A 16,312-nucleotide genomic window follows, 5' to 3' on the forward strand; every position below is an offset into this window, starting at 1 on the left:
CATCCCCATCAAAATTCACCTCCCTAAGATAATAAACCAATCACTAAATGGTCAAAAGGGCTAAGGAGACTGATTTTGTTACTACAGCTCTGTAGTAGAGCTACCTGTATTGCTTTTTTCCCCCCTTAGAATTGCTTCACCTAGTCCAGGTCTTTTTCTGAACACAACACAACAAAACACAAAACAAAACAAAAACAAAATCTCCTTTAAAGTGTTTTAGAAATATTATACTACATTATGTTTTAATAGGTAAACTGTAAGTTAATATCTTTAAATTCTTAAGCAATTAATCTTGAATAAATAAGATTTGTTACAATTGACAATATTTAAATTTTCAAAAGAGGGGCTGGAAGTGAGGCTTAGTGGTACAGTGCTTGCCTAGCATGCATGAAGCCCTGGGTTCTATTCCTCAGTTCCACTTAAACAGAAAAGGCTATGGCTCAGGTGACAGAATGTTAGCCTTGAGCAAATGAAGTTCAGGGACAGTGCCCAGTCCCAGGACCCGCAAAAAAAAAAAAAATCTTTGGGGGCAAAAAAAAATTTAATTAGACAATTAACTAAAATCTACAATAAACTTTTGTTTTCTGATTGCATAACCTTTTCACAAAGTTTAAAAGCCAACAGGGCAAACAAAGTTTGGGTAGATATATAACCTTTTAACTTAAGTAGTCATACACCTGTTCTCACAGGGAGGGAGACAGGCAGTGAGCCAAGAAGGAAAAGAAGATCAACCCTGAAAAGTGAAGCAATTAAGGCAAGGTAAAAACACTGATTTTTCTGATTGTCAAGTTACCTTTCCTTTTCACCAGACCTTGTACTATGCAATCCCGAAATTTTTCCATCAGGGGCTTGAACTCAGGGCTTGTGCTTTATTTTTGCTCATGGGTAGTACTCTACTACTGAGCCTCAGCTCCATTTCCAGCTTTCTGGTGGTTAACTGGAGATAAATCTCATGGACTTTCCTCCCTGGGGTGCCTTCCAACTGTGTTCCTTGGATCTCAGCCTCCTGAGTAGCTAGGATTACATTTGTGAGCCACCAGCATTAGGCTGAAAAAAGCCCACATTTTAATGCAACTGGGGTTGTAATCAAGACTCCTCTTAAATATTAATGTCTTGGTTTAACTTAAGAGCATTGGAGATATCCTTATGAATATTAATTCTTTCACTGAAATCATTCCTTTCTGTTTTTCAATCACTGATACTGTGCTGCTACTGCCACACCATGTCATTCCAGTCCAGGAAGGAGAGAGAGATCATGAAGGACACTACCCAAGCCAAATGCCCATAAACAGACCAATGTTAAGGTGCCTAAGGAAGCAACAGCTACAAAAAACACTGAAAGAATGTGTTCTATATTACAAAGGTTAAGAAACCACATCATTGTAAGCATTTTGGGGGGCATGGTTCTTATAAAAACTAGAAGTTATTCTAAGTACAGTGAAGTTCTCATCTGCAAACTCCTAACAGGAACAAGTATGAGAAACTTCTCAGGACTTCAAAACAGATCTATACTCCACAGACCAGCTACTGGCACTATTCTAGAGGTAAGAGACAGACCTATTTGGTTAGCCTACTTGAAATCACCAACTGCATGTTATCCATATTAAACAAGTGACAATTATGTCAAAGGATACCCTATCAAAACAACTAACATGAAGAACACGCTCTAAGATGCACTACAATGAGAAACTTTTATTTTACTGGTACTGGGCTTTGAATTCAAGGTCTCTCACTTGCTAGGCAGGTACTCTATCACTTAACTCATGCCTCCAGCCCATTTTCTGCAGTGTTATTTTTTAGATAGGATCTAATTTCTGCATGGGTGCATGCTTGGTCTGAGCTCTGGTAGGCTTCCAGTAGTAGCTGGGATGACAGAAATGTGTTATCATACCCAGCTTCTTTCACTGCGATGAGAATCTTGCAGAGTTTAATTTTCTACCTGGACTGTCTTGGAACTATAATCCTCATCTCAGCTTCCCATGTAGTTAGAATGATAGAGTGTGTGCCATGATGGCCAGCTATTAGGTGAGAAGGGATCTCTCTATAATTTTTCTGCCCAAGCTGGTCTTGAACTACAATCCTGGTCCCAGACTTCTAACTAGTTAGGACTACAGGTATAAGCCACCAATGCATGGCAGAAAGATTTCACTCTTTAAAAAATACCTAGTTGTGGGCAGGGAGTTTGGCCTAGTGGTAGAGTGCTTGCCTAGCATGCATGAAGACCCAGGTTCGATTCCTTGGTACCACATACACAGAAAAAAAGAAAGAAGTGGTGCTGAGGCTCAAGTGGTAGAGCTCTAGCCTTGAGAAAGTCCAAAGACAGTGCTTAGGCCCTGAGCTCAAGCCCAGGACTGGCAAACAAACAAACAAAAGAACTTAATTGTATTATTCCAATTTTTTTAAAGGTGAAAGAAAGTAACATTTGCAAATGTTCCATTCATTTTCATTTGTATTCAAGATTTTTTTTGGGGGGGGGTATGGGGCTTGAACTTGGCTTGGGCACTGTCCCTGAGTTCTTCAGCTCAAGGCTACTGCCCTGCCCCTGGGCCTGGATGTTGTCCCTGAGCTCTCCAGCTCAAGGCTACCACCCTACCCTTGAGCCAAGAGTTTCAGGTTCTTCTGTGCCTGGGCTGGCTTTGAACCTTGATCCTCAAATCTCAGCCTCCTGAGTAGATAGGATTACAGGCATTAGCCACTGCTGTATGCAAGTTTTTATAGTAACATAGTGACATAAAAATCTAAGAAAATGTTTCTGTGAACAAATTTAGTAACTAGACTATGTTAAAATATATAAAAGGAGGTTACCTTTTTTGTAGAAAAATTCCAAAATTGTTCTTATTCGCTAATGTCTATACAATAAAAATCTAAATTCTAAGCACATATAGAAGGCTCTGGAATTTTTATACACAACCTGTTGGAATTATGCACCTACACTAAGTATAATACACTAAGTATACTCCAGGCCCTTATACATTTTTTTCATAATCTAACTACTATTCCTTAAAAACTCATATATAAGTCATATTTTCTTTTGTGGTCTAGTTCCAATATTACGTTCTTAGATTTCCTTCAACAAAGCTGTTTCCTCATTGATGTCCCCATTTCCATAATATATATTCATCTTAATACATTTCTGTCTCTTCCATTAGGATAGACTGCTGTCCTTCATTTTTAAATTCTGGTTCTTGGTACCTTTAAGTGAATAAATTCCACAAAAATTAGAAACTATGGAAATCTGCACTAATTAAAATGTATTTAAAATAAACAAAAATAGGTATGATCTAAAACAAGAAGGTATCTATAAATCAAACTACATACTTTGATTACTCTAGCAATTTTGTTACAGTAGAGATTTCATTACAGTTTAGATACAGAATATTCTCCCAAAGGCTCTTTTGTTAAAGGGCGAGTCTCCAGTGCAGCACTGGTCAGAGTTAACTGAAACACGAAAGCTTTGACTTCAACAATGGGTTAATCCATTGATGTATGATTCATTGAACTAATGGAAGGTAGTGGAAATGATGGCAAGGTTTCACTGGACAAACTGTGTAAGTAGAGCATATCCTTGAACAGTATATCTTGTCCATGGTTCCGTGTTCTCTCTCTGTTTCGTGCAACCATCAAGTGAGCACCGTTGGTGTACCAAACCCTATTCAACATAATGCCATGTCTCACAATATATCCAAAGCAAAAGGGCCAAACTAGAGTCTAAGAGCTAAAAATCTTTCCCTCCCTTTTGTTTATGTCAGTCACTTTTGGTCAGAGCAACAGAAGCAGACTAACATAGAAGTTCATGGTTTTTCTAAAGATAAACCTATCATCTTACCAAAGGTATTAGATTCTCTGTATTTAGAAAGATTTAAATTCCAGACCTTTTTCTTGATCATATCACTTAGCTCTTATTTAATTTTACTTGATTCTAAAGCCACTAATCTACATTAAGTACAAATACTATTTAACAGTACAGGTCTTTTAGCAGCTAGTTATTATATATCATCAAATATAAAGTAGCTAATGAGACAACTGAGAAGGGAGAGTCTTTTCTATTCATGTCAATGATTCTAGTCCAGAGTTCGTTATATATCAGAAATATCAAAGATATAAATTTCTCTTAGAAACAAACTGTTCTTAATATGCATCCTACTTTAACATTTCACACTGAATCATTACAAATAAGTAATTTTTAATCCTAGTAAATTATAGACACTTTCTAAGTCGTATAGACTAATTTTCCTCAGACCATTAGCATAAGCAACTTTTTATTTTTAATATATTACAGCTCTCAACTGAAGCAATAAGAATAGGTCTTACATGACCATGCAAGCAAACCTATCATTTAAGATCAGTGCCATGGCCTTATACCACTGACAAGTTGTACTGTGTGTAGTTGTGTGTATCCCACACCCAAGTTGTATGTCACGGTACCCAGCTAGTCAAACATGAAGTAGTTATTATTACTTTTATTTAACTTAGGTACTGGATAACTTGTCCAAGGTAATGTAAAAGGCAAATATGAACCCAGAAACTCCAGCTATGGTGTTCTGACTTTAAGGAGCTTCTAATATAACAAAAGCACGCACTAAGACAAATGGCAAATATTGGGGAATGGCCTTTCAAATGCCAAAATATACAGAACTATGGAGCTTTAGAATTAGGAAAATGCAGTTGGGCTGAAAGAGAAGAATCAGAAAAGCTTTTATGGGATACAAGAGGGCTAGATTTTCTTTAGGTAAGACTTTTCACTGCTTCTTAGCACCACACCAACAGGAACTAGGATGCTCTTTAGGAATTTTGATGAAAAGGATCATTTGTCAAACACAATCATTTTACCAAAAACTGTAGCACAGAATGCCTCTACATTATATTTTAAGCAAGAAATACCTAGAGAATAATTGAAAACCTATGTAATAAACTTCATACAAAAAGAATATGCTTCAGGCTAGAAGGCATGGCTCAAGTGGTAGAGTGTCTCACTAACAAGTACCAGGCCCTGAGTTTAAACCCCACATGGCCAACGAACATGTAAGAATATGTCTTTGTATATTATGACACCTAGAAGTGTTGCCTGAACAAAAGAATGTCTTTAATACTAATACATTTTTGTTAGTAGGAGATATATAGTATTTTTCTTAAGACATGTATTTATCTACTTAAACATATATTTAATGCTTTTTTTTCAATCTCCTATCTTCAATACAATCTTTTCTTTTGAACTTGAGCTGTCATAATGCTCTATTATTTTGGAAATGTTCAATCTCCTTCCCTGTAATCTAGAAACTTAAGAAAAGTTTCCAGAGCTAACAAATAAATTACTTACTGAAAAGACTACCTTAAATACAACATGGAAAACATCAGACCTCAGCTGGGCTTCAGTGTCATGCCTGTAATCATACCTATTCAGGATGCTGAGGACCATGGTTCAAAGCCAACCTAGGCGGTAAAGTCTATGAAACACTTATTGCAAATTAACCACCAAAAAGTCAAAAGTGGAGCTGTGGCTCAAGTGAGAGAGCACTGATTTAAGCAAAAAGGTAATGGGAAATGCTCAGACTCTTGAGTTCAAGCACTAAGACTAACACAAATTAAAAAAAAAAAAAGCAGGCCTACATTAATTTATGTAATACAGACATTTCTGAACTCTAAAGACAAAGATTTTCCAAGCCGCTATAGACAACTCTCCAACCAGGGGTGAGGGAAAAAAAAAAACCTCTGATGTGTCCATAGCAACAGAGTAGAAAAATGCCTTCAAAATCCTGGAAAAAAATTATGCTGAGAATTCTCTGCCAGGCCCAAACTACACCTAACCAGAGGAAAAACAAGATTTTCACATATGTACAGTCTTTTTTTTTTAATTGTCTCTTAATAAAAAAAAAAAACTATTAAAAAGGTCCTCAAGACAGGCATGGTGGCTCATGCCTGTAATCCTAGCTACTCAGGAGACAGATCTGAGGATAAAGTTTAGAAGCCAGTCCAGGCACAAAAGAACCTGAGATTCTTGTCTCCTGTTAACCTCTAGAAAACGGGAAGTAGGGCTTGGCTCAAGGGTAGGTGGTAGCCTTGAGCTAAAGAGCTCAGGAACTGCACCCAGGCCAAGTTCAAGCCCCATGACCCTCACCCCCCCCCCAAAAAAAAAAGAATACCTAACTTATACCCAGGGCCAGGAGCATAGCCTGGTGGTACAGTGCTCATCTAGCATGCATAAAACCCTGGGTTAGATTCCTTGGAACCACAGAAAAAGCTGGAAATGGTGCTGTGGCGCAAATGGCAGAGCACTAACCTTCAGCAAAAGTGTCCAAGGACAGTGTCCAGGCCCTGAGTTCAAGCCCCAGGACTGGCCAAAAAAAAAAAAAAAGAAAGAAAAAGAAAACAAACAAACCTACTAACTTATAACCACTGAGTGTCAGTAACACATACTCTTCCCCTCTTTTTCTCCTGTTACTGTCAAAAAGTAATGGGCGAGGGGGGGGGGGGGGAGAGTTTGACCTAGTGGTAGAGTGCTTGCCTAGCATGCACGAAGACCCAGCTTCCATTCCTCAGTACCAAATACACAGAAAAAAGCTGGAAGTGGTGCTATAGCTCAAGTGGTAGAGCTCTAGCCATGAGAAATGTCCATGGACAGTGCTCAGGCCCTGAGTTCAAGCCCCACTGCTGGGGGGAAAAAAAGTAATGGGGAGAGGGAAGTACAAGACCATGTCTCTTCCTGTAGCTGAGAACCACTGAGCTAAATTAACAAGCACTATACACAAATGAAGAAATACAAAATTTAAAAAAAATGAACTATTAACTCTGAGAAAACAAAGTTACATAGGAGAAGAAAATATTCATAAGTACTCAGGGTCATCTGTAAATAGTAAACGGTTGTTTTTAAAATTTTTGAAATATTGATTTATCCAAACAACTTACAATATGACAACAGTGGGGTGATTTGGCAGATTGAGAAGTGGGTCTCTGTGCAACTAACTGGGGCCTGAACTTAAAAAATCAAGGAACATTGGGGGAAAACAAGATGAGGGGTGGGGGAGGTGGGAAGGGAAATGGGGACCAAGACATGTGAAAGGGTTATCAATGTATGGGAATTAATGCACCATTTATCTGGCAAATATCATGTAACCCTTCCATTAATTACAATAAAAAATATATATAAAAAAAACATCAAGGAACACTACCAAAAATGCAGTTGCCTTTAGGGAGGCTGTAATCCTAGCAAATCCAGAGGCTGAGGTGTGGGAACAATAATTAGAAGCAAGCAAGCTCTGGCAGGAAAATCTGTGAGACTCTTACCTCATTTAACCAAAAACAAAACAAAACAACAACAAAAAAGCCAGAAGCAGAGCTGTAGTTCAAGTGTTAGAGCACTAGCCTTGAGCAAAAAAGCTAGGAGACCCAAGCACCGCCCCCCCCCACACACATACACAATTAAAAAATTAAAGACAAGGTGGAAAACAAGTTGCTTTTTGGAGAATCTTTCCAATACCACCCCTTATACAGGGTGAAGTTGTGAAACAACTCAATACATAAAAAGCATATATGACAGCTCCTGGTATATAAGTAAATACTGAGGAATGATTAACTAGTACTACTATTATCATCAGATGCTCCAAATCATTGCCAAACCGAAGTAGCAGTTTGCATAAAAAACTCAGTGAGATGGGCTCCACAGTATGTCTATTTTTCTTTCCTTTTTTTCCTATTTCTTTTATATTCATACAGTCCTGGTAATAAAAATATTCTCCTAAAAGCATTAGTAAATAAATACATTCTCCTTAGTTATGCTATGAGACATTAGACAAAAGAATAAAATTTGCCCATACTAACTTTTCCCTCTATGGCAGAATACAGTAGGATGCAAAATGAGTATTCAATAAATGCTAATGCCCCAAATCCTTACAAGAACAATAAGACAACAAAGCAACAATATGATAGTAAAATCAAGTAATTCTAAGCCAATACTATCAATATGCCACAATTTAAGACATATGTCAGAGTGAAACAGTGAAGCTAAAAGTTGTGTTCTCAATGAACACCAAACAGTAATTGTTCTTTTCTGTGTACAATTTTTTAGGAATACTAAAAATGCTATCTTATGTCCAAAAAATACGGTAAATTATGTTCAGAGGAGAGGAATTTAAACTAAGGAATTTAGGCTGCTCAGACTCCAAAACCAAGAGTATGCCTTCTTACTACCCTCCTCCATCTTTAACAATGATAAATATTACAATGTGAAAAAAAGATGTCCATGTTATCCAGAGGTAACTATCAAAAGATGATAGTACAGAGATCTAGATTTCTCTCAATGACAAAACTTAAAAGTAATGTCTCTTCTAAGAAAAGATGTTATTAAAGATTAGCCAGAGTTGGAAAACAGCTTGCCTGTTATACTACAGAAAACCCCCAAGTAGAGGATTCTCAGTAGAATCCTAAGTTTCCTTACCATTTTATACCCATATTAATAAATATTTATTAGTATTTTCTTCAGGAAGAATATTTTCCTAAATTCACAGCAAATAATATAAAAATGTACATTATGTTTTGAAACCATAAAATGTGTTGGAGAGCACTACTGATTAATTGCCAAATGAATCCCACTCAAATATAAGAGGTCTTTAAGACACTGCCATGCCAAAGGTAAAATGGTTAGAAGAGGCTTTCTGGAATGAGATATCAGGGTCCTATAGAAAAAATGTGTACAAATGTTTTGAACAAGGTGGAGAGAAGTTGGAAAGAGAAGACAGCACAAATAGAAGTGAAAACCAAGTTAGACAGAAACCTGTTTGGCTACATTAAAACTTGTTTCATGAGAAAAGAGATAAGATGGGGAAGGGCAGGTTGTGGCCAGAACCAACTGTACTGAGCCTTGAATACTAAATTACATAGTTTCACATTTATCCTTCATAGAGCCTCTTTAGCAACTTGTCAACTCTGCAGAAACTGGCAGAAAATAATAAATGATAGCATGGCTCTCTGAATATTAAAATTTTAAGTTCACAGTTTCATGTGCTGCAGAATATTACTTTGATTTTTTTCTTCTACAATTTGAAAATGTAAAAGCCAAGGCCATATTATCCTGAATGCACTCAATCTCAACAACTGTAATCAGGCATACACTCAATCAAGAGCTACATGCAGTAACAGAGACCACATACAAAAACCCTAAAAAAAAGAAAAAAGAAAAAACATACAAATTATATATTATTAATGATCCTTTACCATAGTAATTTTATTTCAATGTATATGCATTTATACATGTGTATATATGTAATTATAAACTATTCCTACAGTCTCAAAGTTATGTAAAAGGATCTATAAAGTATAATCAAGGAATGGTAGCAAAGTACATGAGTTGTAGTCCTTGATCTGCCTTTCATTCATTATTTAATACTCAATAAGCCACTCTCAGGCCTCTATCTCTAATTTTTTCATCTGAAAAGTGAAGATGTTAAATTCATTAGATGATCAACATGCTCTTCTCTTAGCTTTAGTACTGTATTCTAGTACTTGAATGTCAAATATCAAATGAAAGTGATAATTAAAAATACAACAGAAGGGGCCGGGAGTTTGGCCTAGTGGTAAAGCGCTTGCCTACTGTGCACAAAGACCCAGGTTCAATTCCTAGGTACCATATACATTAGAAAAAAGCCAGAAGTGGTGCTGAGGCTCAAGTGGTAGTGTTTTAGCCTTGAGAAAGTCCAAGGACAGTGCTCAGGCCCTAAGCTCAAGTCCAGGACTGGCAAAAAAAAACAAAAAAAACAACAACAACAACAACAAAACAAAACAAAACAAAAAAACAGCAAAGAGAAGCAGCAAAAAAGAAGAAAAAAAACAAGCCAATGCATTTGGTCATTTAAGAGATCACTAATAATGTTCAAAAATGATTTCTAGTAATCCAGAAACAAATATAGAAGTGCAAGAAACTATTTGGATGACAAAATGAGTTAGCCCACCAAGGAAGAAAAAACTAGCTAGCTAACTAAAAAGATATGGACCTCTAGCAATAGTCTTCAACACAGTCTTCAGGTGTGAGAGCCTATAGTGCATGCTTCCTTTCAGGAGGCAGGAAAGGAAACAAGAAAGAAGGAATAAAGGAAAAAAGATTGAAGATGACTCTAAAGAATAGAAAATCCAGAAGAATAAAAGAAGAGAAGGAGTTATGATGAGCTTAAAGCCTTAGATAAGGAAGTTAGTCCAAAGGAGGAGAGGCATTTAATCTTTAAACTGCCACAAAAAGCAGCATTACAGTATAAGTTTTTTACACAGCTGACATATTCCTACAAATGTGTACATTTATAATAAGATTCCTATAAATCACACTATGAAAGAAATAGAAATCTAATGAGCTATCTTAATTCCAGACATATATTTTAACAATTGAAATATTAGAAAGGATTTTTTAGGAATGGGAACAAGCAATATGAAGCTCTAGAAGGAAATACATCTGTACACCTTTTTCTTTTAGCCCCCTCACCTTTCTTCCTTGTAAGAGCCACCTATGTCATATAAAGAACTCAGGTCCTGACTGGAGCAAGTACTTTCCCCTTTTTTCCTAGTTTAGAAAGCTCCCAAAGTTCTAATTGATTCATCTGTTTATATGCTTTGCTTGGAGTTAGGTGATGCTTGATAAATACTGACAAATAACAATGCCTTAAAATAAATAAATTTCTGGCAAAACTACTACCATTGTCCCACTAATAAAAGTTGGAAAATCTTTATGTACCATAGATAGCTTCAATAAAATCACTGTGTTTGAACATATTTGTCCAACTACAAACTCCTCCAAATTACAAAAAAACAAAAATATCAAGGATTTATAACAATCACTCTCAAATCACCGTCCTGTCTAATTTCAACCTTCCAAAAGATGAAATAACCAAGGATTTCTAACAGATCCTTCCAAACATCACGATCCTCCCTAGCTAATAATCTCAACCTAACAATTCCTTCTATTTAAGATCTATGAGAAATAAAAATCAAAGCACTAGGCTGAGGCTCATCAGTTAAAAATACGTTTGAATACGCGGGAGATATTTATAAAGGCCACAGCGATTCTATTAATATGTTTGAAATTTCACCGGCTAGTGTTGGGTTCTACCCCCCCCCCACACACACACCCCCTTCACCTTCTACTACTATTATTCAAAAGGAAGCCCCAACAGTCAAGGCTTCTCATGTCACACTGGCTTTTAAGAATTTAAGAAGTCGCCCAGATTGGCACACACAATCCAATGACTAAAAATAAAATGAAATAAAACAAAACAAAACACCCCAGTTCAACTCCCCGTATGGCAAGGTTCGGCTATCTCCCACCTTGGCACGCAAGTCCTATTTACTACCACACACACACACCCCTGCCCCCCCCCCCACAAGGATCTAGGGTAGGCCCTACCTACGCAGGCCAGTAGTAGTAGTACGAAGTAACAGGAGTTGAAAAAAAAAAAAAGTCTTTCTAAACTCTGGCATCCCACAGCCCTCGCCTGGGGTGTACATTTCACAAGCCCTGAGAGCTGGACACCGCCACTGTCAAACCCAGAAGCGGGGCGCCGTCACCCAGTCGTGCCCACGGGCAGCTGCTCCCAATGTTTTCTTTGAAACGATCTCCTCCGGCTCGACGTGTTAAATCCGGACTTCAAAGGCCAGCCCCCCCCCCCACCTCCCTCGGAGCCGCGGCTCCACTCCGGCCCGTCCGCTCTTTTCCACGTCCACCCTGCACACACCAAGGGAAGGGCGGGGGGGTGGGGGAAGCTCGGCTCCACGGGCCCCCCTCACATCCAGCCCGTCTCATAACTGCTCGCCGCGCCCACCGTACCGCCAGCCCCACGCCTCCTCCTTCCCCGGCCGCCGCCTCTGCCGCCGCCCGGCCCACAGTCCGCCCCTGGGCCCGAGGCCGGCCGCTCGCCGGGGCCTGCGCTGCCTCGAGCGAATGCAGGCTTCGGGCCTAGCCTCCCCCCCCACCCCCCGCCGGCCTCTCACCTCTTTCGGGACGAGCTGGTTCTCCTCGCCAGGCACCATCGCTCCGACTCCGGCCGCTCCACACCGCCCTGCCGGGAGGGGGGGGGGGGAAGGAAAGAGGGTGGCGGCGGCTCGCTTCTCTCAGGAGAAAACAGCGACGGCACTCATTCTCTCAGCCGCCTGCACTCCGGCAACCGCGGAGGCCTCAGCTCTGGCCTCAGACACCAGCGCGCAGACACCGACTCAGGACGCTGCCGCCGCCACCACTACCACCGCCTTCGTCGCAGCCGCCGCCGCCGCCGCCGCCGCCTTCGTCGTCGGCCCCTCCCCCCGCCCGCGGCAATCAATGGAAAAATGGCGGCTGCCGCTCTCGCGAGAATTCGATCGTTCGGGCTTCCAGCCGGGCGCCTGGCGCCTCAGGTGCGCGGTCAGTTGCCGTTCGCTCCGGGTCGCCTCGCCTCTTACTCAGCCTAAGGGTGCACAGTAACGGGTGAGAGGCCGTACGCCTGCTTTTCGTGTGCGGAGAGCCGCTGCTGCCATTCTGGGACTCGTGCCGCCCGCCGGGAAAGGACCAGGCCCCCGGCGTCCTTCCTGACCGCTACTGTCTCTGCCTAGCGGGAAAACTCGGTAGAAAAGCCCGGAGTTGGACCCCATCTCCCCTGCTCTTCTCTCTTCCTGTTAGCAGCGTCCCTGTCCACACACCTTTTGTCTCTTCCTGGTGAGGACAGCACCAGGAACTACCTCCCGGCTTCTGCCTCAAGGCTCCGGGTCTTTCCCGTTGAGAAAAGACTGCTTCTTATTTGTCCTCCCCTGGCTCCCTGGTCTTCCTCCCCTCCCCCCCCCACCGCCCCCTGATCCCCCCCTGCGGGGCCGCAGTGTCCCTCTCCGGCCGGAGACCCTGCAAACCCGGTCCTCCCTTCCCGACCCTGCTTTGGAGGGAACCTCCTTTCTGGAGCTTGCTGCCCACAGCAAGGCCAAGGCTGGGGCTCAAAGGCTTTGAGGCAGGTCAACAATGCGGTTCACTCCAGAATCTTCCTTGAAGAAACGTTTTAAGAGAAATTTAAAAAAAAAAAAAAAGGAAGAAAGAAAGAAAAGGGGGGAAAAAAAGGGCGGGGGGAGGTCGGGCTGGCAGTGTTGCCTAGTGGTAGAGCGCTTGCCTGGCATGCACGAAGCCCTAGATTCCATTCCCCCGTACCACATACACAGAAAAGCCCTAAGTGGTGCTGTGGCCTTGAGAAAAGTCCAAGGATAACGCTCAGGCCCTGAATCCAAGCTGCAGGACTGAAAAAAAAATTTTTTTTTTCCTAACCCTTCCATTGTGAAAATTCAGTAAGGTGTCTTCTATGAAGGCTCCCATGAATACAAACATTTGCAGCATGCTGAAATAATCCAACCGAGATCTACCCTCTACCGCATCAACTAACTTCCTGAAGTCTGTGCTCTCCAAACTTTTTAGAAAATTGTACTGTTCACAAAACAACCAACAAATCCGGTACCCGTGGCATATGCCTGTGATCCTTACCTACACAGAGCTAAGGTTCAAAGCCAGCCCTGGAAACAAAGGCTGCGTAACTCTCCACCACCAAAAAAAAGGCTGGAAATGGAGCTGTGGCTCAAGTGGTAGAAAGCTAGCCTTGAGTACGAAAGCTCAGGGACAGCACTCAGGCTCTGAATTCAAGCCCTAGGACAGGCACAAAGAAAAAGATAAACATTAAAAATAGATTAATTTTTTATTCGAGGATATAATTTTAAAAATCCCTGTATATGTGGAGTTGTAACAATGAAATCCTCTCCTCCTAACAAGTATAAGCTAATAAAAAAAGGAGAAAGAATTAGTTTAAAAAAATACACCCCTCAAGATATTTAATGAACTAAGTTTCATTCATTTTACAAATCTTTAATACTTTGTAGGATAATTAATAAAGTGAATGCTTCAGCTACTTTCTAAAGTTTTAAAGAGTATCACAAGCTGAAAAACATAATGCCCCTTTGCTCTTTCTAATACAAGTACTCATTTTTCCTCAGTTCCTTGCCATCAAGTAAAGGTCTTGGTTGAAACTGAACTAGGAATCTCTCATCTTCTCTTATGTCCACTAGAATTATATTTTTAATAAGCTCAAAACTGAAGCCTTTCCTCAGAAGATTTCTCAATAGCTTGAAACTTCAAGTTTAATTTTACATGTGTGTTGTTTTGGGAGGGGAGTAGTGATTTTGTATATATGTTTTTAATATTTTTATCATGAATTTTTGAAAATAATTTAACTTTTAAAGTATTGCGTTAGCATTAATTTTCACCACTAAATTTTGGAGCCCTTTAAATTTTGCATCACCACAGTTTTCCCTTTGGATAGCACACACACACACACACACACACACACACACATATACACATATCATTTTTTATTTATTTATTTAGCCTGTTCTGGGCTTGAGCACTATCCTTGGACTTTCTCAAGGCCAGAGCTCTGCCACTTGAGCCTCAGCATCGGCTTTTTTTTTTTTCTATGTATGTGGTACCGAGGAATCGAACCCGGGTCTTCATGCATGCTAGGCAAGCACTCTACCACTTGGCCAAACTCCCGGCCCCCACATCATTTAAAAAAATTTTTCTTTTTACTTTTTTGCCAGTTCTAGGTCTTCAGCTCACAGCCCGGGCACTGTCCTTAGGCTTTTTCAAGGCTAGCACTGTACCACTTGAGCCATTGCACAATTCCAACTTTTTCTGTTTATGTGGTACTGGGGAATTGAACCCAGGGCTTCATGAATGCTAGGCAAGCACTCTACCACTAGGCCACACTTCCAGCCCCACATATATCATTTTTTAACTAAATCACAGAAAGAAATTATTTTCAAGCCTGTGCTGATCATCTCCACAGAGACAGTGAGAGAAAGGGATCATATCCATGATTTTAGTGAGGTGGGTGGCATCTGTGGAGCTCATTTTAGAATTAATCTCTATCATCTTTTTTGCTTATGTTTGCAGTATTATTTCCAGTCCTTTAGGCACTTTCATCTAGGGTTGATTTAATGACATAATAATGTAATTAGTAAATCTATTTAACTCCCAAAACTGGAGTTGTTCCCAATTGTACTAAAAGGAAATAAAATAGATTCCTGAAATATTTTCCATTTTGCAGAATGTATACTTTTACTTAGGAATAATGAGATGTCAATGTTGGATCTGTAGATTAAATATTGCTAAGGCTTAATTTTTACTGTTTTTAGATTTTAAAAAACTGCAAGGATAAATTGAAATATATTTCAATTAAACTCAACTAAACATATTTCCAAGTCATCCTTCCTCATATAACACATTCTCCATCAATTTCTTCCTCATTGATAAATTATACCATCAGTTCATTTTGTCAAGCCCCAAACCTGAGAATTTATGTGCTGTTGTTTCCATTCTTGAACTTTATCTGAAATTCATTTTTATATCCCATCCAATTCAAATCACTCCAACTGGGTTCCTGGATTCTGCTTTTAACACTTAACAATTCACCAAGCAACTAGGGTGATATTTACCAAGTGTATCTTATTATGCCCTTACCTTTGTTAAAATCTTACAAAGGTTTTTCATCTCAAGATAAAACTCACATTATTTGCCAGGGCCTTTTAACCCCTAGCACATAATCCTGTCTGCATTTTCATACTCATCTATTACATTTTCTTTTAGGACTCAATGATCCAGCCATGTACTACATCCCTTAGCTTTTGAAATACATGAAACTTGTCTCTGCAGTAATTTTTTTCTGAAATGTTCTCCCTCTAGATTTTTGCTCTTCTCTAGTTCAGTCTTACTATTTGGGCATCCTAAAATACTGCCTCCTCACACCGCCCAGTCTAAACTGTTTGGCATGAATATCTCAGTGCCTAAGACAGTGCCTGGCACATAACATCATAAGTATTTAATAACTTACTAGTTTATGACTTTCTTTGGTGAGATTCAGTTAAATTCCCCCACCTCACTCCTGATGGTTTCCATGGGTAGAAGTAGCTATCCTTTTCTTACAATTTTTTGGCAATATATTCCTTTTTCTCTTCACTTAAAAATGTTTATAGTAGGGACTGGGAGTTTAGCCTAGTGGTAGAATGCTTGCCTAGCATGCACAAAGACCTGGGTTTGATTCCTTGCTACCACATACATAGAAAAAGCTGGAAGTGGTGCTGTGGCTCAGGTGGTAGAGCTCTAGCCTTGAGAAAGCCCAAGGACAGTGCTCAGGCCCTGAGTTCAAGCCCCAGGACTGGCAAAAAAATGTTTATACTGTAATACTAGTCAAAATATGGAAAAAAAAAACCTCACATTTAAATTGAGAGACATTCTCTAGTATAATCAGTATTTCTCAAGACTGTTAAAGCTATGAGAAAT

The 16,312-nt window shown here is 39.8% G+C and overlaps 1 protein-coding gene and 1 long non-coding RNA gene across 4 annotated transcripts in view; one reads left to right on the top strand and one right to left on the bottom strand.

The window, feature by feature from the left end:
• Usp47 (ubiquitin specific peptidase 47) overlaps nt 1–12,269 on the bottom strand; it is a 76,140-nt gene extending 63,871 nt beyond the window's left edge. The window contains exon 1 of one of the 2 annotated variants that reach the window (XM_090348144.1): nt 11,965–12,269. In XM_090348144.1, the coding sequence (XP_090204270.1) occupies nt 11,965–12,003 (39 nt within the window). In that variant the 5' untranslated portion in view covers nt 12,004–12,269. The remainder of the gene's footprint in view (nt 1–11,964) is intronic. The other variant, XM_090348145.1, reaches the window with a different exon arrangement.
• A 44-nt stretch (nt 12,270–12,313) lies between these two features.
• Nucleotides 12,314–16,312, top strand: part of LOC150053170 (uncharacterized) — a 195,847-nt gene continuing 191,848 nt past the window's right edge. For both annotated transcript variants that reach the window (XR_016538077.1, XR_016538078.1), the window contains exon 1: nt 12,314–12,570. This is a non-coding gene — a long non-coding RNA (uncharacterized LOC150053170). The remainder of the gene's footprint in view (nt 12,571–16,312) is intronic.

The sequence above is a fragment of the Megascapheus bottae genome, chromosome 16, assembly GCF_031878675.1.
Source record: "Megascapheus bottae isolate mThoBot1 chromosome 16, mThoBot2.hap1, whole genome shotgun sequence".
Classification (NCBI taxonomy): domain Eukaryota; kingdom Metazoa; phylum Chordata; class Mammalia; order Rodentia; family Geomyidae; genus Megascapheus; species Megascapheus bottae.